Source organism: Dermacentor variabilis, chromosome 4, assembly GCF_050947875.1.
Source record: "Dermacentor variabilis isolate Ectoservices chromosome 4, ASM5094787v1, whole genome shotgun sequence".
In the NCBI taxonomy this organism is placed as follows: Eukaryota; Metazoa; Arthropoda; class Arachnida; order Ixodida; family Ixodidae; genus Dermacentor; species Dermacentor variabilis.
The window spans coordinates 23,420,319-23,440,719 of record NC_134571.1 but is presented as its reverse complement, the minus strand read 5'-3'; the positions used below and the strand labels follow the sequence as shown (position 1 = coordinate 23,440,719).

Sequence of the window (20,401 nt, the reverse complement as noted above, 5' to 3'; positions counted from 1 at the left end):
CGAGTAAAACGGTAGACTGACTTAACGCTTCCCAACCAAAATTTTCACGCCACCGAGAACTAAAAAAGCACGGGAGGCATTTTTTTTTTTTTAAGCCTTCACGAACATTCGAAGTGCAAGCGCACACTGGGCGATTTCACGCACGAAGAAAATCGGCGCTTGTGAATGCGAAAGCAAAGTCTAAGCACACGCGAGCAAGCAAGGAAGCCGCGGTGCTGGCACTTATGATGTCACTCACCTCCAAAATTGTTTTTATGCTGCGCTTGTTGACAACCATCTAAACCCATTTGGCCAACGCAACACATGCGAAGCCGATGGAAGGTAGCGCCGCCGACTCCATAAGGTGCAAGCGCGACCAAAACACCCGAACTTCACGGGCCGACCTCAACCACCGAGCTGACAAGCGCCGCGCAGGCTACACACACATCATGCCAAGGTCACAACAGTCGATAAATCTGGAGCTGATTACTTACTTGCTTGTCGCTTAGCGTCATAATTTCGGCTTGCAAATCGTGGAGCTGTCTCTGAAGAGCCGAATTCTGCAAGGAAAACACATTCTGAGTGGCCGCAAGCAACTTTGCAGTTTCGTTAAAAAAACAAAACAAAATAACGGGGGCACACTTCGGGGATCCCGCAGCGAGTTTTGCGTCGCGTACCCAGCGCCTTTGCATCTCCCGAGCAGCGCTTTTCAGAGGCTCAGAGCAGCCCACATGCGCGCATTACGGGCCAAAGAGTGCCAACAAAAAATATAAAGCCAAAGCGCCTACCTGAGGATCAATGCGCATTTTTGACAGCACGATCTGAAAATGGAAGGCAGAAATGTTGTATGAGCGACAAGAAACCGCTAGGCGCCCGTTAACTGGGCGAAACAAATACGCGCACCGCGCATTTTGCGCAAAAAGCCTTAAAGTCCACTGCGCAATGCCTATTCTAAAACTTGGCGTTTGTGTACACGTCCCGATACATGGCTGCCGCGAAAGTCCACAGCAGTACGGCTGTTGGATAAAAACTACGACAACAAAGTTGAACCGACCGATAGCAGGGGGGAACTCACTGGCTCAGCTCGTGTAATGTTCTCAAACAACGCTACTGCCATGCAATTAAGCACTAGGCAGCCCAGGGTCAAGATCGAGCTACTATCTTAACATGCACAGGTCGACACTGCCTGTTTTTTTCAAGACGAGATATATCAACTTGGGATAAACTCGAGACATATCGTCCGGCCGTATACCTGATGGTTCTGGATGGCACTTTTAAGTTGACTCTGAAGGCTTTGCAGCTCCATCGCGTTCACTTGAAAGGCATCCAGCTTGGCTTGAGTATCACTCGACCCCGCGAAGAATAACAGGTCTTGTATAACAGATTACACAAATTACATCAAGTCGGAAAGTACTGCTGAGCTTTCGTCGTCCTACCTAGGGTAGAGACGCTGCACGAATAAATGAGCTGAAACTGCAGCTGACTGATCAAAACTCAATTTACTCAATTAATACCCCAATATGCGGTGCTAGATAATCACTAACGCAACGACATACGTTCTCAGTCAACTTTTTTTGTTGTCTTAGAAAGAGAAATTAGAAATCTTTGATGGGTGCGGAGGGACTACTTTTCAAGTGTAGGCGTAGTGATCAGGCAGAGACTTGCTCCCGAAATCTGTGCCCGGATGTGAAAATATTTAGCGAAACTTGGACAAACGCTGTTATATTTGCTTAATAATGGCGTCAATAAATTTTTGTACACAAGTAATACACCTCCTCGATGCAGCAAGCTCGGTGTTCCGATGCAAAACACACTTTTCAGCTGTTTTCACTTTTTATTACAGCGACACTTCTCGCGCTGCGCAAAGTGCGAAAAAGGGCAGCTGCTACCGCGCATCGAACGCGCAGGAGGCGCAGTCAGGCGCAGGTCGCTCAGCAAGTAGTGCGCCGGGGAGAACTTCGAAAGACAGGTGGTTTGTAGGTTTTCATCATAATATTTGCGCATTGCAGCACCACTTATTGAATGCGCGCGTCTTGCATGCAGCTTTCGTTCGTCCTTCGAACGAAGAGGCCGCCGTTGAGTGCCGTTACATTGTATATGACTGGACAAGTTGGTAACGGACGTTTGCATTCGAGACCTCATCCCGTGCATGTGCTCACGCTTCTCACGGTGTATTGATCTGCGTGGAAATCGCGCCCCAAGAAATGCAATTCATATGTAATTTGCACAATTCCTCTACACTGTTTTCGCCACGTATTGTCGTCAAAATGACACTGATTCGCGCGACTATACATCGTGATAGTGCGTCTGCGGCCAGCTAGTTTGAATGAAAAATGTGCGATGTGTTGAGCTTCGCGTAGCTACCTTCCTAGTTCTCGTGTACCAAATAAATATAATATAGCGCAACACTGGAAGGCACCTATAAACGCTTCTTTATAACTGCACCGAAGCTGTAACGTATTGTGTGATGTTTTCCAGTGAAGCTACCTGCGTCCGTTTGCTCCCGCGTGCTGCGAGGCGTAACGCATACGGGCGTTCAGATTTGCAGGAGGGAACTGTGCGAAGGAATGTGTAGATTTCAGCGAACAAGCGACTCAGAGTGGTAATCATTGTCTGGTTGCCATCGAGAACGGCTTTGATAGAGCGGCTCGTAGATATATCGCTGTGCTGTCTGTTATTGGTACTGAAACGGTGGATTTGTTCTGCGTGTGACAAATTAGCTGATTTGTTGCCTACGTAAATTAAAAGCCGAAATAGTTGCCGGCATGTGCTGCTTTTTTAGTGTGAGGAATGTTGATACTTGCAGATTGCTGACGATTTTCTGTGACGCCTTTCCTCTGGATAGAAACATGGCAAAGCGACAAGCTTCCAAAGAACTGAACGCTGACAACTGGGAAGAGGAGGACGAACCAGAAGACCAAGGCCAGTTCAAGAAAGCTGACAAAGAGGAAATTGGACGCCGGGTAATCAAGACTGCCAAGCGTAGCCTCACCAACACGTCAGTAAGTGTTCTCGCCCGCAACTACAATCAGAATTACACATGTGTAGAGTAGCCGAGCGGACGGCTGCGGACTGCGCATGAAGCTAGCATGCGGCACAACCATGCGTGGTCTCAGTGCGACGTCGGTCTGTGCTGGTCAATTGACCACGTTAGACAAGTGTGATTCAGACTGTACTCTCTCACTTTCACCACTGTTAAATTGTTTCAGCCTGCGAGAGCGAATGTGTGCGTGTGTGTGTGTCGATTCGAAATAGATGGCAAATTGCCCAAAAATAATCCTGATGCATTCCCGAGTATTGCAGAATCTATACATGTATTGTGTAAGGAATATTGGGAATTGAAGCTTTAGTACACCCTTGCACATAGCGCATGTAGAAATGTGCATGACCAATGCTACAGCCATGCTGCTGAATGGATTAGCTTTGTTCTGTATTTAGTACAATAACTGATTATTCCACAAAAAAGGAAAAGAAGGAATAATGTTCAGTGGTGCTTTGACTGTAGTCCGTAGTGCTCTAACCGCAACAAGCAGGCAAAGCACTGGGCATTATGTAACTGCATCAAAACAGGGAGGGAATAGCATGAATTTCTTTAAATGGACTGACAACTGACCAGAATATGTTGTGAGACGTCGGTGGAAATGAAATTACCATGATTTGTAGTGATAGAATCCAGCACACTGTTCATGATTTAAGTAGGAATAATAATTTTAAATTGGCAAAGAAAGTCTCAAAAGCCAATAAGTGGTGCAGAGTGGCAGTAAAGCCTTCGTAATACGGATGTAGTATATGAGATTACTCTACGTAAGTTTGTTATTAAGCACTGCATGCTTATTGCTTAAGATTGCAGTCCATATATTGTTAGGCTTTTGCACTTTATTCTATGCGTATTACGAAGTGAAGTCCACGCTCACTAGTGGCACTTGCGTTCCTCAATGTATATCAGCGCACGTAATTGCTATTGCACATATGCAAAATTCTGAGCACGCAGCTAAGGGCATTTGTTCCTGCTCACTCAGGTCTTCAAGAGACGACCTACTTCTAAAATCAAAAGCTCACGCATGGCTATGTCAACACCCTGAACTGCGTATTACGGGTAAAAGTGTCCTTTCACTTAGAGAACTTAACTTGGCTGAGCTAAAAAACATCCTTGACTTGTTAATGATATAAGGACAGGAAACCACGAAAGCATGTAGCTATTATTGTAGAAATAATTTAACGCTTTGGAAAACATGAATAACAGGAACATTGGCTTGATAAACAAAAGCTTAATATCTCACAGCTATGACCGCACTTGTTGTCTGCCTCCCTCAAATGTCAGAGTATAATCGCTATCGCGCTCACTTGTCACTGTTTCCGGCATGCTTCCAGTAAACGACTGCATTCTAACTGCAGGTTGAAAAATTCTGATAAAAACTGGTGCATGGCATTTTTCATGTAACCACTACACTCCAACTAGTAAGCTTTCCATTGTACCTGGGTACTAGAAAAATTGGTTGTGAGTCCCTTTAAAACTTGCTGTGAACTTACAAGTTTAGCTTAGAATGACTTTTTTCCAGCTGTTGCCTATTTTGGCTGCCTCCGCAACTTGTCTGGACGAACTTGCTCCAATCAGGTGCCCTTCTTGTATCCTTTCACCATCAGAAGACTTTTAAAGGAAGGTTCAAAGATTGACAAGCAAATATTTCTGCAAACAACTTTATTTTGTGTGAAGTTTGACATAAAATTCATACAATGGTAAAACGAGCCCAAATTCGTATGCTTCAAGAAAAATTCTAGAGTTGGCAGGTGCGTTACTATGCATTACATGACTTGCCTTAGCCCAGTCCTTATCTCAGAGTACAATATTAACTACCTGCGTTTAGGGCTCCACAATTCATGTTGCTGTCTTTCCTCTTCACGTTATGCCTATCACTGTCATTGCAAGTTTCCATGGAAGTTTCTTTGTTACTTTCAACGTTTTGGCCTTGTAGGTCAGTACTGACACGAAGCATTATTGCATAGTTTTCTTTTTCCTTTCAGAGATCTGAGTAAGCTTTGATTCATTAATTCTAGTTAAATTCACTCCTTCATTGTTCCAAGACGCTGACTGTTGATCACAATCCCTTGTTTCCTTCACAGGCTGTTAGGAATATACCGCAAAGGTTGTAGTTTGAGTTCTTTGGCCATTTTTTTTTTTACTTCTACAGTAGTGACGGCTAGCTTTTAAACAAAAGCTGGAGGCAGAAAGCCATCTTTATGAGCTCAGTAATTATTGCACTTAGATGGACTGAAAGCTAAGCAAGTTATTAGGGATTGGTATTAATTCTCATGTTACTGAAAGCAACGCGAATTCTTGTGAGTAACAGTAGGAATTCAGTAGTAGTGTACAGGATCAGTGACATGATATTGCATTTAATATAGTTGAAAGAGCCGGCATGGCTTCATAACACGAGTACACTGCTCTGTTATTGAAGTGTGGTATGATGCAAACATGCATGACCATCTACTGTTACATTCATGTGAACAAAAAATACTAACCTCAACCTTTTGTTTTCAAATTACTTTTAACAGGGTCATAGACAGGGGCGAACGGTGTGTGTGTGGAGGGCCCCCCCCACCTCCACACACACACCTAAATGTCTTTGTACCAGGGTGTGATGCAAGGTTTTTGTACTCAAAGGTTCTGACCGTTCTTTTAGGTGGAGCCTCCAAGAACCTAATTGAGGCCAAAGCCGTTGGCTTCAAAAACACACACACAAACTTTTAATAAAACTAAATAGAAATAGAAATAAATAGAAAGCATAAAATAAACACACAGACACCGCGGTAAGGCACACACTCAGGGCTAGTACGGCTTTAACTAGTGAGTGAGTCCGGGCTGACCACGATGGCAGTGGCACATAACAGTCGACATCGAGAAGCGGCGACAAGACGATTGGAGAAGTTGCGCCGGTCTCGCCAAAGGTCGGGGTGCAGGATGGTTGACCGGGCAACCGGAGCGCCCTTGCTCTGGCTTGGAGATAGAAGGCAGGTGGCTTGGCGGCATGAGCACACGGTGGCGGCATTCTGGCCGTGCAGCTGGGCGTAGAACTCGGGCCCGTAGCCCTACTACTCTCGTCCTGCCCACGGGCACAGAAGCTCGAACGGCAGCCTCGGTCAGCAGGTGGCACGAGTAGATGGCGGGGGCATTCTGGCCGGGCAACTGGGCGTAGAACTCGAGCCCGTAGCCTGATGACTGCTCTCGTCCTGCCCACGGGCACAGAAGCTCGCCGGCCTTGAGCAACTGGCGGCACGCTCGGGTAGACTGGCAACGCACAGGAACGGGTTGGCAGGAGGCCCTGGTCAGGTGAAGTCCTTGTGGCTCGGGTCCGGAACCCGACGGCCCGTTTTCAACTCCCGGTCCGGTGGCCGACCTTCTCCTGGCGTCGCTTCCTGGAACTCTCCCGGTGTCTCCCCCCTTCTGCCAGCGCGCCTCGCTTTTTCTTCCGCTCTGGCCGATTAGTCGTTTACTGATTGGCTGGTTGACGCTCCGTGGTTTCCCCTAATTTGGTTGGCATTTTTCTCTTGTTTTCTTGCGCCGTGCGGTCACGTGCCGGACGCTCTTCGGCGTTGTCGTTTTCTCTCCAGCATGGAGTTTGCCTCAGTGCGTGCACTCCTTGTCGTCTGCTTCTGTCCTTTCTGACCACCGCACCATGTCAAGCACTACACACATCGCACAGGGATACCTGGCATAAAATGACATGCAACGACACCCATCATCCCTGTCCCTCTCCGGCAGCCGAGTGGTGCCCCCCCCCCCTTGCCTTCTGAAACAAATTCCTGGCTATGCCACTCACTTGAAAACGAACGAAAAGAAAGGGAACCGAGGGGCCCGATTTTTATATGACTTGACACTATTTATTAACATGCCCTACCACAGCCTCTGTCTCTGTACGCAGGCCTCAGCTAGCCCCTTTGGTGGCTTTGGTTTTGCCAAGGCGGATACCAAAAAGCCACCAGACACCACACTACCCAACGGCTCCACATCAACGGTACCACCTGACAAGAAGCCACAAAATGAAGATCCAGTTTTTCTAGGCAAGCTGAAGGTGATTGATAGTTCTTGTTTACTCTCTTGTTTTTATTTTTGTTATATTACGTAAACCATGTCATGTTTTTCAACTTTTCTCCATGGTACCCTAGAATATTTATCAGCGCGCCTTCACTTGTCTGTAGCAGCATTGCCTTTTAGTAGTTTACTGCTCCTTACTGCTCAGAAGTTCTGTTACCTTTTGGCTGCTTGTATCAAGACTTTATACCTCTTGAAAGTTCATGATACACTACACAGAGAGTTACTGCCATCCTCTTGGTATAAGACTAATTTTCACAGTAATGTGTGACTTCATGCTAAAGCTATTTCATTTTATCTCTCTAGCGCTTAAATGAATGCCTGCTGAGCTGGGTAAAGCAGCATGTGGAGTCCAATCCATTCTCGGATTTCCGTCCCGTCTTCCGGGACTACGAACATCATCTAACCGAAATCCGAAAGTTATCCATATCTGGACCTGAACAGCCCAAGTTACCCACATTCAACTTTGCATCATCAGTCCCCACTAATTTAAACTTCGACCTGGCACCTAAAGGTATTGTGTAGTTCACTTTATTTTTTTCCCGAATTTCTGCACTTGAAAAAGGTATTGCATGTGGCCCATGGCCAATGCAAATCAGTTTTCATTAGATGTAGCTGCAATTTGTGCTTTACCACATCCTGATGAAAAACACATGCAGCAAGGCTTGGTGCACCTCTTTGCCTTCCAGGTGACGCAAAGTCTAATACTCCTGCCTCAGAGTCTTCCAAACCCGAAACCAGTTCGTCGGGTACCACCGCGACGAAGTCTTTTATATTTGGGATGCAGGCTGCACCTACGTCTTCCCATGCCCCGACACCAACTTTCACATTCGGGTTATCAACAGTTGCCCCAACGACAACTTCGACTCAGAAGAACACTAATGGTGAGTGCAGGCATTTGAAGTTTTGTTGCAAGTGTAGCACCGTTGACATGACATTTCTTACGCCACATGTCTGCACCTTCGCAACCATACAGAGTGGCGCAATGCAGGAATCGGAGCTTGCGTACTCATTTGTTTTTCTGCTCGTCCAGCATTTAGCGCCTTTCGTCCGCCCACTTAACAGTTTTGGCGTTCCACGATATTCATATTCACAAAATCATTTTATACATTCAAACAACATTCACTACTGTGATCCTGAGCTTCTTGTCAAGGTCAAAACATTTTCACTTGGATCTGGTAGTGAGTTCAGCCTGAGAGGACCAGTAACATTACCAGCAATCACTATGGCACTGACACAGGCATACAATAAAGGTGAGAGCATGTGATGGCATCAATGGGTTCATGTAATACTTTTTACACTTGACTTAACACTAACTCCACTGCACATCTTGGAGTTCATGTAATACTTTTTACACTTGACTTAACACTAACTCCACTGCACATCTTGGAGATCAAGCAGGCTATACAGAGCCACAGTAAAGAACACTTAAGGCTTATGCAGGCCTGTGTTTTTAGCTAGTACTTTCTTTCGCACTTGTCCTACACAGCTCCCCCAGCTTACCATCAGACTTTGATGGTACGCATAACATCCAAGTTATTGTATGTCCGTTCAACACTTGTGAATAATCACACGTCCGTGCGGGTTCTGGAATCTGTGCTAAAAACTCTGGAAGAAAACTTGCAGTGACAGTTTGGCTTATGCTCTGCAAACAACTTTGTAATGCAGTAGTGGCATCACTTGTTTGTCAAACTGTTTCAACTGGAATGTACAGCACAGATGATAGATTGATAAAATGGCGAGTGAATTATTAGTCAACTGTCTCGTGCACTTTTCTTGACTGAGGCCAACTGGGCCGTATGGCCGCCGACTGGGGCTTGTCAAACTGTTTCAACTGGAATGTACAGCACAGATGATAGATTGATAAAATGGCGAGTGAATTATTAGTCAACTGTCTCGTGCACTTTTCTTGACTGAGGCCAACTGGGCCGTATGGCCGCCGACTGGGGCTGGATGCCAAGCACAAGGTTTTCCTGGGAAATTTTATTATGTACAATCAGTCTTTACAAGTTGTCCATGGCACTGTCTTCTGAAGCTTGCAGGAATAGTGGCTTAGAAGAACCTGTTTAATTTAATTTTAGGTCCGCTGACTATTGATGCAATGGGGGAAAACGTAGCCTTTTTCACTATGACTAAATTCGTAGCAAATGAGTTGTATATACATACTACTGAAGCAATCTAGGTGAAGCTACAGGGCTTGTACCGTATTTACTCGCATAATGATCGCACTTTTTTGTCAAAAAAATTTACGTAAATTCAGGGTAGCGATCATTACGCAGATTAAATTTCCCACGAAAAGAAACATTTTCTTTTTTCATCCTTCATTCGCTGCGTGATGACAAGCAGGCGGCTGCTGCTGTCAGTGTGGGACACCAAAACAAAAATGGCGACCGGTGGAGCATGCTGAATGCATTTTTTTTTTCTCATGTGTATGTTACGTGCATTGAAACAGTTTCTTCCGTATCATTAATGAATATTATCGTCAGTATCAGCAATTTTGCGACTATAACATAGCCATGCCCACTTTCAGGGGACAGAAACAGAGATGGGCACGCTTAGCTGCCAGTGACATAGAAACACATGGCGGGCGTGCTGCAGAAACTGAGACATTTGTTTTCATTGCTATCCTAATACAGCATGTTTCCGCTAAGGGTGAGCAAATATCTTAGCTGCATTACAAGTATCAGCATATGAATAGGGTACACTTTTAATGTATCAGTGTAAACGTGGCCACTATTGTTGCCGATTTCGATTGATTGCATGCGCACGAGTGCAGACGAGAAGAATCGAAAGGTGCTCGTTATGTTGTTGTTGTTGACCAAAACCATTATGAAGCCAACAAAATAATAAAGTCATGGCAAGTTTGGTTGTAGCTTTTTCTTTTCATAGAAGTGCAGAAAGTGATGAAAGGAATGAAATGGGGCATCTACTTAAAAATGTTGAGTGCATGCACACCACTTGGCATGTCTTCAAGAGTCATTCGCATAGCATTCGACAGATGGTAAGCGTGATCATCATTAGCTAGGCTTGGCACACGACATATTGTTGCGACAAGTGCAGGGTGCGATCATTACATGGGAAAGAAAAATAAATTGAATTTTGACGACAAAACTCAGGGGTGCAATCAATATGCAAGTGTGATCATTATGCGAGTAAATACGGTAATTGCCTAATTTTCTTTGGTAATTATGTATCACTACCAGCAAGCAATTCTGGCTCTCTTTTTTCCCCTTCTGCTTTTGGGATCAAAAATGTCTACTTTCGCTAGCTTTTCATGACTTTTCTAGTTGTATTTGAAACAAAATTTGATGGAAATTGTCTTGCAATAAAATTATATGTGGAAAGTAGAGCCACGTTCACGCTATTGCTGCTGCCATGCTGTCCCGATAACGATAATGCTGTCCCACTACGTAGAGCAGCGCTTTTCTCCAAGAAAAAAAAAATCCTTTTTATTTCTTTTCTTCAGCTTCCCCATCCAGAAGCCGTCTTTTCATGATTGGCTGTTTGTCGAGATGCCACGTCCTGCGTGCTTACACCGAATCCACCATTTTTTTTCTTCTTTCAGAGCCACTGGCTGTCCGCCGCGCCAGACACACGTACTTTAGTCTTTGTACATGAGACCTTCGCAATGTTGCAGACAGTTGAAAGCTTTCGTTTTCGGTTGACTCTGTGTTACCTGCACTTTCGCAGTTCTGTAGTTTCATTATCACATACTGCTGCGCTGGTTTGCTGGCTCTAAAAACTGCAAGTAGCATAGAATTCCACGTCCATGTGATGTCATGGGATGCCTGAATGGTCCATACCACTTGACAAAGAGCAGCTGCAGCGGCAAAGTTAACGCTCTGCTCTGTCTTGGCTCAGTTTCTCCGTGGTTGCACATTTGCATTTTGCACACAAGTGCCATAATGGACACTCTACTACAATTCCTTGTGGAAAACTGCAATAGTTGGGTGACCGTGTCATGCTCCTTTTAAGCCAACCTGCTGTTGGATTAGGTCATCGTGACATCAGATGTCAAATGCTGTTTGTTAAGTTTACGCCTGTTTCCATTTATCCAGGTTCTGACGAGGAGGAGTATGTGCCTCCAAAGGAAGAGTTCGCTCCAGTTGAAGAAAAGGATGCCGTGTACACCAAACGGTTCGTTGTGGTGTTTCTGCCCTTTAATATGTCTGGAAAATGTGTCAGTGACTTTGTAGGCTCATGGTGGCCTAAGGCAGCATACCTGCCAACTTTCCAGATTTTTTTTTTTGTTAAAGAAAATTAATTAAGGGAAAATGAGACATCCACCCATTCGAAGCTATTGCTACCAAGGAAACCCATACAGGTTCCTCGAAAGAAAAGCCTCGCAGTTGAAGAAAAATTTGTCCTGGTCCAGGACTTGAACCCGAGACCGCTGCCTTTCCGGGGCAGCCGCTGTACCATCTGAGCTAACCAGGTGGCCAGCAGATGGCAGGGCGAAGTCGAATTTGTCAACAACTCTATGCAAAGGCAAGAGTTAAACGTAATAGTTCTGCGAAAAGCCGCAAGGTGGAGAGAAGTAATTAAATTTTCCTTAATTAGTTCTCTACCTTGTGGGTTTCCGCAGAACTATTATGTCAAATTAATGAAAATGTTTTAAAAGTGGTTTAGATAAGGCAGTGCAAGATAGCAAAATATGCATACAAAAAAAAGAAAAGCTGAATTGTACCCGCACTGCCCGCTTGTGGTGGCACAACACATATACCAGAAGAGTATTTTCTTCAATCCATTTATTAAGACAAGCTCTCAAAGCATGTGAAATCAGTGGTAGTAAAGTAGCTACTAATGCAAAATTTCTGGAAATATGGGAAACACTGGAAAAAATACCTTAACCTTTCTTAGCATGAGGAAGCAGAAATAAGAGCAGACCAGGATGCATGCAAAGACATGTTTCTAATGGTTATGGCAACATGTTAACATTTTATATTCACTAACCCACATTTTATATTATATGACCAGTTTTGCCACTACGATCAAAACTCGACAGCACTGGAGGATGGTGTCCTTGCTCTGACGCCAGTAAACGCAAGCTCAATAATGCTGCACAGCAATGCCAGCCTCTCAGCTTAAGTGTACACTTCACAATAAGTTAAAGGAGTACTAATAAGAATTTTTCAAGCGAAGTTTTTATTGCCTAACTTGTGTTGGCGTCGGTGTTGGTGTGGCTGTGCGAGAAAACCCAAGCAGCGCGAAAATAAAAATTGCTTGTCGGGCTTCGGATTCGAACCACCAACCTCCGTGTTGCGAGAGATCACCACGGTAACCGATTCAGCCGCTATCAGTTCATCATGCGTGCCCTTCAAAGCGGGGTTTATATGCATGATGAAGTAGACGCAGCACAAGGCGCAAGCCAATCACAGGCGTCCCCTCCCTCTGGAGGAGGGAAAGGGCGTGATCGCGTCTTCGCTCACCTCGTACTTGCCGTTTCCCGCCAGTTCAGGCCCGGCAGTCAGATGGGGAGGCTGCGTTTGGTTCATTCTGCCGAAGAGCAGGCTGCATTGAAAGAACGGCAGCAGGCCGAGCGTCGTGCGTTCGGCCGAAGAACAGGCAGCGTTTGATGAAGCCGCTGGGAACTTACTTGAAGAAGGGCTCATCGTCGACGTGCTACCGTCACCGTAAGGGATTGCGAGGCCAAGGCGACAACGAAGAGCCGCGGATCCCGAGCTTCGCTTGCACCCCTCTTCACAGTAGTGCAAGGGCGGTCAATTTTTTTGTATAAGAGAGCAAACGGGGAGAGCCGCAATTCTAGTTGACATTAAAGGGCCCCTCATCAAGTCTGGTCATTTTGAGCTGACAAGTGCAGAGCATACATTGCGTGATAACAATCATATCTGCAAAGTATTGCATCGTTACGCGCCATGGAAAGATCTGAAATTTCAATCCGAACCCTCATTTTTCCCTCTTCACTCGCGGCTGCCGCACTCCAAGCCGGACGGTGACGTAATCGTGCCCCTGCACCTACATAAGCTTCTCCGCAGTGTGATGTCACTCGTGGTGACACGTGAGTTCGATAATTATTCAAGACATCTGTTATCTGTGCGATCTGTTGCTTGAATTGACTAATTGAAGTTTAGAGAAATAATAAAACACACAAACAGAATGTCTGCGTTTTTTGTTTTTTGTTTTTTTTCTTCACACCAAAGCAAGAGATATGTACTTCTGCTTTGTCTGCTTGTTCCCAGATTCGTGCGCCCACATGCGCAGGTACTAAAACCACCATTTTCTACCATGTTCGAGCGCATGATCATGCTCTGCAATCCGCTTGTTCGGCCTCAGTATTGGTGTAGCACTGAATTATACCTCTTTTCATGTTTCCTTGTGCACAGCGCACAAAATCGTGCGCTGTGCGAACGAGACAACAGCTCGCGCGCGACACTATCAGCGGAAGTGCTTAGCACCTTAAAAAAAAAAGTTTGAGGACAAAAAAACAATGAAGGCGGGGCCTGTGACGTATGCATCATGCAATCCTCGAGGTCTGGTATGGGAGAACGCAGGGAAGAAATTTCGCTTGCGGAGGCTAGACGGGGCTAGTGGAGAGGGCGTCTTGCTTGGCAGTGGAGCCCGCCTGCTGAAATCATGGGTGCGCACCATAAAAATATTTATATCTCAGCTATTAATGGGGGGGAGGGGGGGGGAGCTGATTCCAAACTTTTTTGCGGCACAACACTCCCTAGAGAACACGTAACAACTTGCAGCATATAACCAAAATTAAGAGAAATTAAGAGAATTAAGAGCCCTTTAAGAGAAAAAAATGGAGCTGGGCAGGTCATGTAACGTCTAGGGTAGATAACCGGTAGGCCATTAGAGCTGCAGAATGGGTGCCAAGAGAACGGAAGCACAGCTGAAGACGGCAAAAAACTAGGTGGAGTGATGAAATTGGGAAGTTTGCAGGTGAAATTAGGAATCGGCTAGCGCAAGACAAGGGTAATTGGAGATCGCAGGGAGCAGCCTTCGTCCTGCAGTGGACATAAAGATAGGTTGCTGCTGATGATAATTTTTTTAGGTAGCTGTCGGCTGCGTAATTACAGCACAAAACATCACTTAGTCAAAAGCACAACAAATAATTAATTACAGTACCTTTTATGCATCCTGTTTAAAATGCGCACAAAGTGCGGTGCTTCTTCGGACGTGACAAAGTGGGCTATTTTGTTACAGAAAGGGAAAGTGGCAGTCACATAGTATCACAATCAACTAACTCATGCACCAGTCAGCCTGGTGTAGTGTTTAAAGAGGGACACTGCTATTGAAACATTTTTTTTTTTTTTCATCAATATGAATAAATTTTTCTAGTCTTGTTGAACTCATTGTGCTGATTTCAGATATGTAATTCGTGTTGGTGTACGTCTATTAGTTCTTTAAATAATTAACATTTCTGTTCCATTGTTTCAGGGCATAATGATAAATAAATGGCACAGTAAAATTAATTGTATGGCATGGTTAGATAGCATAAAGAGTAAGGAATTGAGTATAGCAAGCATATCCAATAATGGATATTTTACAGCCCATAGAATATAACAGCCCACAAAATGTGGCAACCATGGGCCACAAAATGTAGCAAAAAGATTTATTTCTGAAATTAGAACTAAGAGTTCTGATTACTATATTTCACAGAGTACCCACATTAGGCTTCTTCCTGCAAAAATAATTTTAGTTCTATCTGTTCTAGGTGTTGTTATATCAAGGCCTAAATATTTCATTGAGCCAAAAATGTGTGTTTTGAGAAAGTTAAAAAGAAAATGAACAAAGCAAAATCTAAGAAAAAAATAACAAATGTCATGTGCATATCCACATAGGTACATTCTTAACGGCCACCAGGAGTGTAGTCTATCTGCCTGCTGCTGTTCCAATGTTGTCTCTTCAATGCCCCTTGAACATTGTTGGCCCATGCGTGCTTCAGAGCACATTCATTTGCTCTACAGTTGTGCTTCTCAGCTGTCCATTTGTTGCTCACTGGGCCAGGGTTCAGGCTGAGTTCCTTCAGGATTGCTGCTTTAATGTCCTCCTGTTGCCTGCATTGAACTGCATCACTGCCTCTGCAAGAGCAGCCTCCACAGTGAATAGCGATGCATGCCATTGCTTTGGTGCAAGGGGCCAGATTATGGAATTTAAACTCTTGTTGTTTTGAGTTTTACCTCTCTGGCACCGCTCAAGGAGCTTCCTTTCTGAGAGGTGCTCATAGACTGGAAGCAACAAGGTGGCAAGTTACACCTGCGAATTTTGGGAGTGGGCTCACCTTGGGCTGCTGCTGCATTGTCATCACCTGGGCATGTTGGGCACAAACTGTGATTAGCGACTGTATCATTGAAAGTAATGTGATATGTCACCATCACAGCCTTGTGCGTTTCCTCTGCATTTCCTTTGGGAGATTTCAGCACCCAAATATAGTAAAAGCTCAACTTTGTTGTGAGGTCCACTTTGAGCCTTCCCTTGCCACCAAAGTTCTTGGTCCCTTTGTCTTCTGTGATCAAGTTGAGCAGGGCTGTGCCCATACACTTTTGTGTGTGATTAATGCAATCTTCTTCTGTCTCTTTGTAACCATAGCTATTTAATTTCTTTATTATTTATGTCCCTTTTGTACACTCATGCAACAAAAAACGGCAAGCCGGGGCATATGCAAAGGATCTCGCAGCCAATATTTCGGTGGATGAACTGAGCAAGCGCACTGATGATAATTTGGCCTTGTATCTGCCCAGTTGTTCTCTCTGCATAATACTTCGGAGCTTTTTCCAAAAGAGTATATCTGCAATCAACCCAGTGACTTCCCACTTGCTTTTTGATCAAATACAGAATTCAAAGAAGTCCTGATATTCTCAAAACCATCGAAGCCACTTCACACCGCAAGCACTTGCTTACCCACTGTATCAGCCACACTCCTACAGCCCATCACTCGGTGGCACCACCGCATGGCATCGCTCCCTGATCCCGCTACCCCTGTCTAGCTCACTGCAGTGGTGCAAAGTTCAGCCATGTCCATAGGCCATCTTCATTTTTCAGGCCTACTTTGGCTTGGGCACCATGACAATGTCTCATATTTTGTAGTAGCTGTGCCAGTACAGAGTAAATGAAATCAGGAATTTGGGCTTGAAGTAGCCAATGGCAATAGTGGTGAAGGAATAGAAGTAAATATATTTCTCCCCTAGAAGCCATCTTTTTTCCTTTGCATTAGAATTCCTAGATCAAAGAATAAGGAAAGCCTCTTTCATAGGTGGCCCTCTTCTTAATTGCACTTGGGTGTGTTCGTGAGGTGCCCCATCCTTGAAAGTGAGAGAGGTGCACTTCAGAATTATGTCATTTCATTATGATGAGTTAAAGCTGGCTGGCATGTGTGTGTGCTTTTCTTTTTCTTCCTGCCGTAGTTTATGTGGCGTTTCCGTGCAGGTGCAAGCTGTTCCAGAAGAAAGACAACAGCTATGCAGAGAAGGGTGTGGGCATCCTCTACATCAAGCCACAGAAGGACAAATACCAGCTGCTAATCAGGGCTGACACCAAGCTCGGTGGGTGTGCCAGTGGCATTGTCTCTGTTTCCAGACACTATTATTGTGTACGTGCATGTCTGTGTGATATTCTTTTTATGATAAGGAAAATATGTTTTTTGCAACTTGTAGTAGTGTGTTTTTAAAAAACGTCATTGAGCGTAATATAATTATTAAGCTTGTCCTTTTTTTTCTCGTTATGTTTGTTCTTTTTTTTAGAACAATTCACTGACATGTATAGCAGTACAGTAGGCTTCCATTAATTCAACCCTGACAGGCCCGGCGAAATTGATCGAATTATCCAGTAGGTCGAATTAATCAAGATGCAGGATAAACACTACAACACACCGCTGATTTATTTCGCAGTTATTTGCACGAGCCTAACATGCCCATGACTCAAATGCACGCCCACTTTCTATATGTACAAAGTAGAAAACTAATGTGGAAATGACATTTAAGCTCCTAAACAATGTAGAAATCTAAGGTGCACCCAGTGTCAGCTTTGCTGCAATACATTAACATTATCCCGTAAAGCGTACGAATGACGTGAAGGCGGTTTTTGTTTCCTATCCAACCGCAGCATGCAAGCAATCTTGGCCCAATTTTCTTGTGGGGAAAAAAAGTTCACATTATAAGGTATCTGTATAGCGCAACAAAAGAAAAACATGAGAAGAACCGAAGGCGAAGGCAAGACTAGCGCTTGTCTTCATCTTCAGTTCTTCTCGTGTCTTTGTTTTATTGTGCTATACAGATACCTTTCAATGACGATCGACCAACAAGCCCATATTGCCACCCTCGTCGATTGCACATTATAATTGGGTAAATATCGTAATCAGACAATTGTGAGCTACAGTTATTGCTTGAAAATCTTCCTAGGGCAAGCCAAAATAGGCATTTCTGACAGGTGATTTTTTGTGTGTGTTCAATGCATTCACTGTCCCCTAAGCTCCTCCGAAACAGACATGCTGTCACTAAAGGGGTCACTATTTGGGTTGCCTAAGGGTCAGGCGCTTGTTCGATCATCCAGTGAAGGCCAACTTTAGGATGCAAATAATGTAAGTGTGGTCCCATAAAAAGGCATGGGCACTGGCCGGGACCTTCAGTCAGGATTGAGTTAACTGAAAAATTGAATTAACGGAAATCTGCCATATTTCGTGTCAAATTTATATTTTCTTCTAACTATAACATGCCAAAAACTTGGACATGGCTTTATTGCCACTAGTTTAACATGTAAAATTTGTTCTTTTGAATGAGCTTTCATAATTAAAACAGCATGTCATCGTGTTACCATTGGCAACCTATACAAACACTTGTTCTGCCACCTTCTTGTAACGACAATGGCAGCGATATTTACTCTGAATAGGCTGTTGTTAGTGCCAAGAACACATTTTCAGTGTCATATTCGACCACAATGCACGAGCAATATTCAGACTCGTTTTCTTGGAAAATGTGGTACACCTTAGAATTGCATTAAAATAATCCTTGATTGTGAGCTGCTGTTCTGACTTGGAATTATGGAGAGAGCACCCCAAAGACCACTGTTTTCAGTGAATGAAAGAGAGCGTGTCTTTGATGCAACAGCTGTCCCTTAGTGCTGCCAAAGCTGATGCTGCAGCCATTCGGCTTCACTAGTCAGCCTTCACTGACTAGTGAAGTTTGAATTGTCCTGCGAGGGTAAATGCCAGGGTTGAAATAATGAATGTTGGCCCATAGAAATGTATGGGCACTGACTAGGACCTCTAGTCAGGACTGAATTTATGGGAGTCAAATAATTTAAGTCTACTGTAATACAAAAACACATATCTAAAGTTCTATTTATTACTAGAGATAAAAACAACAAGAGCGTGTGTACAGATAAGTGGGCAGACAAGGAAAAAAAAAAGTAAGACGCGAGAAAAGCGTTATCATAATGCCAGGTAATGTGTGAAGAAAAACAATGCAATGGGGTGTGCAAATATTCAAAAATGTATTATACATTTTAGTCCTGTATTTGATTTGAAAGAAAAGCTGTTATATAAAGTTTGAATATATTGGTGGCCATGTGGTAGCAGACATGATTTTTGCATTTGTTTTTATCTAGCCTGCGAATGCATGATGAAGTTGTCACTTGGCTATGGCAGAATTCTGTGCATAAGGTAGGCTCAGCTACGAAACGACAAAGTAGTGCGGAAAAACTGATCTCTTGAGAGCAAGGGGCATGGTTTTGTAAACAGTGAGGGTGCAACTTAGTGTAACGGAAGAAAATGGGGGCAATTGCATCTATGGATTGAACTGCATCATGAATGCTATTCCAGAAAATATAGGTCCTACAAGCCAATCCAATACAGTGGTGCTCAGCCACGTGGCTTCCTTGCTATGTAAACGTGCCAGCTGCTCACTGCACGCCCATCTGGCCTTTTAATATAGGGTCAAATAAGCAAGCTTTTACTGTAAGGGTTCTATAGTCTATTTTTGTTGTTGGCAACATCATTTCAGTAGTCGAATGTGTTAAAAGAACTTGCTAATAGGTGCTGCCATCTGCCTATCATTACATATTCTATATTCAGAAATAAATATTTTTGTTCCATTCCTACTCAAGAATTTTGGCATTTGCGCACCCTACAACACATTGAAACAGAGCAAAAATGATGTGTGGTTAAGCACTGAGCATAAGCATACATACAACTGTTAGGACCAAGTAAAATGCATGTTGTCAACAAAATCTGTCATGATTAGACTAATTGCTATTAGTTGTGTAGAATTCTGAGAAAGCTGAGATGAGGGGGCTCATGGTTTCACATGCAACGGACTAGGCTCTTTCTTGAAAAGCTTTAAGCTAGTATACACACATGAATGAGGTAGCATTTCGGTTATGTGGTAAATTTCTCCACCATGCTAGCAGTCATTTAGAATGGCAGCCGCAATATTGAATGCCTACTTTTGTGTAGAACTTCGTTTACAGGGCACTTGGCAATCGTCGCACCTTTCTGGCTGGCTAGTTCACTTGCAAGCAAGCTCACTTTCTCCTTTTTAAGTTTGAGTAGGGTATGGTTACATCTGTATACCTCTTTTTCCACATTTGTTCTTTATTTTATGTTTTCTCATTAACACACATTTTAGTGCGTCATCATATAGCTGATAATAAGGGTCACTACGAATTCCAAGTTTCACTCAATATCAAATTGTGCTTGTTCTGGAACAGCATGCAAAATCGTAACAGGGTAAATCTTCTCCAATTGACATTTGACCAGAAGCATTAATGTACTACTGTGCACTTTTGTTCTTGTGTGCAGGTAACATACTGCTAAACATCATGCTGGCCCCGTCGTTACCAGTGTCACGTTTGGGCAAGAATAATGTGGGACTGGTGTGCATTCCAAACCCACCTGTGAATGGCAAGGACGAGCCGGCAAGCCCTACAACTATGCTGCTTCGCGTGCGTACAGCTGAAGACGCTGATGACCTGAAAGATGCCTTGGAGCGCTACAAGAACGAGAAGAAGGACAGCTGAGTTTGAACACAGCTGTTTAAAATTAGCCTGTCAATGAAAAAAAAAATTCATCCCAGGTAGTTAGCCTGGTTTGTTACCTCAAGAATTATGCCAAGCAGAAGCATGAGCTTGGTTGGCTATTAAAGAGAAACTCCACAAGATTTTGATTTGAAGAATGTGAAATATCCTTTTTTCTTGCATATCAGCACAGCCACCCTGTGATGCTTGAAAAGAAAAGATCTACAGGTTTTTCTGGGTTTGTATCAGTAGAGCAGCATGATGACAAAGTGCCAAAGCACGGGATATCATAGATCTATGTTGCCTTCCACAAAGTTTGTGATATATTGTTTATGCAAATGTCTGTGCACAGTG

At 43.9% G+C, this 20,401-nt stretch overlaps 2 protein-coding genes and 1 long non-coding RNA gene across 4 annotated transcripts in view; 1 reads left to right on the top strand and 2 right to left on the bottom strand.

Moving 5' to 3' along the window:
• The window catches only part of LOC142578804 (uncharacterized), a 50,946-nt gene extending 49,178 nt beyond the window's left edge, over nt 1–1,768 (bottom strand). For both annotated transcript variants that reach the window (XM_075688394.1, XM_075688395.1), the window contains exons 1-3: nt 1,232–1,768; nt 768–800; nt 474–539 (exon numbers count right to left, since the gene is read on the bottom strand). In XM_075688394.1, the coding sequence (XP_075544509.1) occupies nt 474–539; nt 768–800; nt 1,232–1,285 (153 nt within the window). In that variant the 5' untranslated portion in view covers nt 1,286–1,768. The remainder of the gene's footprint in view (nt 1–473; nt 540–767; nt 801–1,231) is intronic.
• Nucleotides 1,769–2,824: 1,056 nt separating this feature from the next.
• Nucleotides 2,825–13,691, bottom strand: LOC142578807 (uncharacterized). The gene is made up of 2 exons (XR_012827322.1): nt 12,499–13,691; nt 2,825–6,686 (listed from the first exon to the last, which is right to left on the bottom strand). It is a non-coding gene; the product is annotated as an uncharacterized LOC142578807 (long non-coding RNA).
• Nucleotides 2,829–20,190, top strand: Nup50 (nuclear pore complex protein Nup50). Its single transcript, XM_075688397.1, has 7 exons — nt 2,829–2,981; nt 6,900–7,049; nt 7,376–7,583; nt 7,759–7,953; nt 11,128–11,206; nt 16,466–16,581; nt 19,833–20,190. Exons 1-7 carry the CDS (start codon nt 2,829–2,831, stop codon nt 20,048–20,050), a joined length of 1,119 nt encoding a protein of 372 aa, XP_075544512.1. The 3' UTR covers nt 20,051–20,190.
• Nucleotides 20,191–20,401: the final 211 nt, after the last annotated feature.

Coding starts and splice junctions, on each gene's coding strand:
- Nup50 (XM_075688397.1), top strand. CDS start 2,829: ATGGCAAAGCGACAAGCTTCCAAAGAACTGAACGCTGACAACTGGGAA. Junction 2,982..6,899: donor GTAGCCTCACCAACACGTCA/GTAAGTGTTCTC, acceptor CTCTGTACGCAG/GCCTCAGCTAGCCCCTTTGG. Junction 7,584..7,758: donor CTTCGACCTGGCACCTAAAG/GTATTGTGTAGT, acceptor TTTGCCTTCCAG/GTGACGCAAAGTCTAATACT.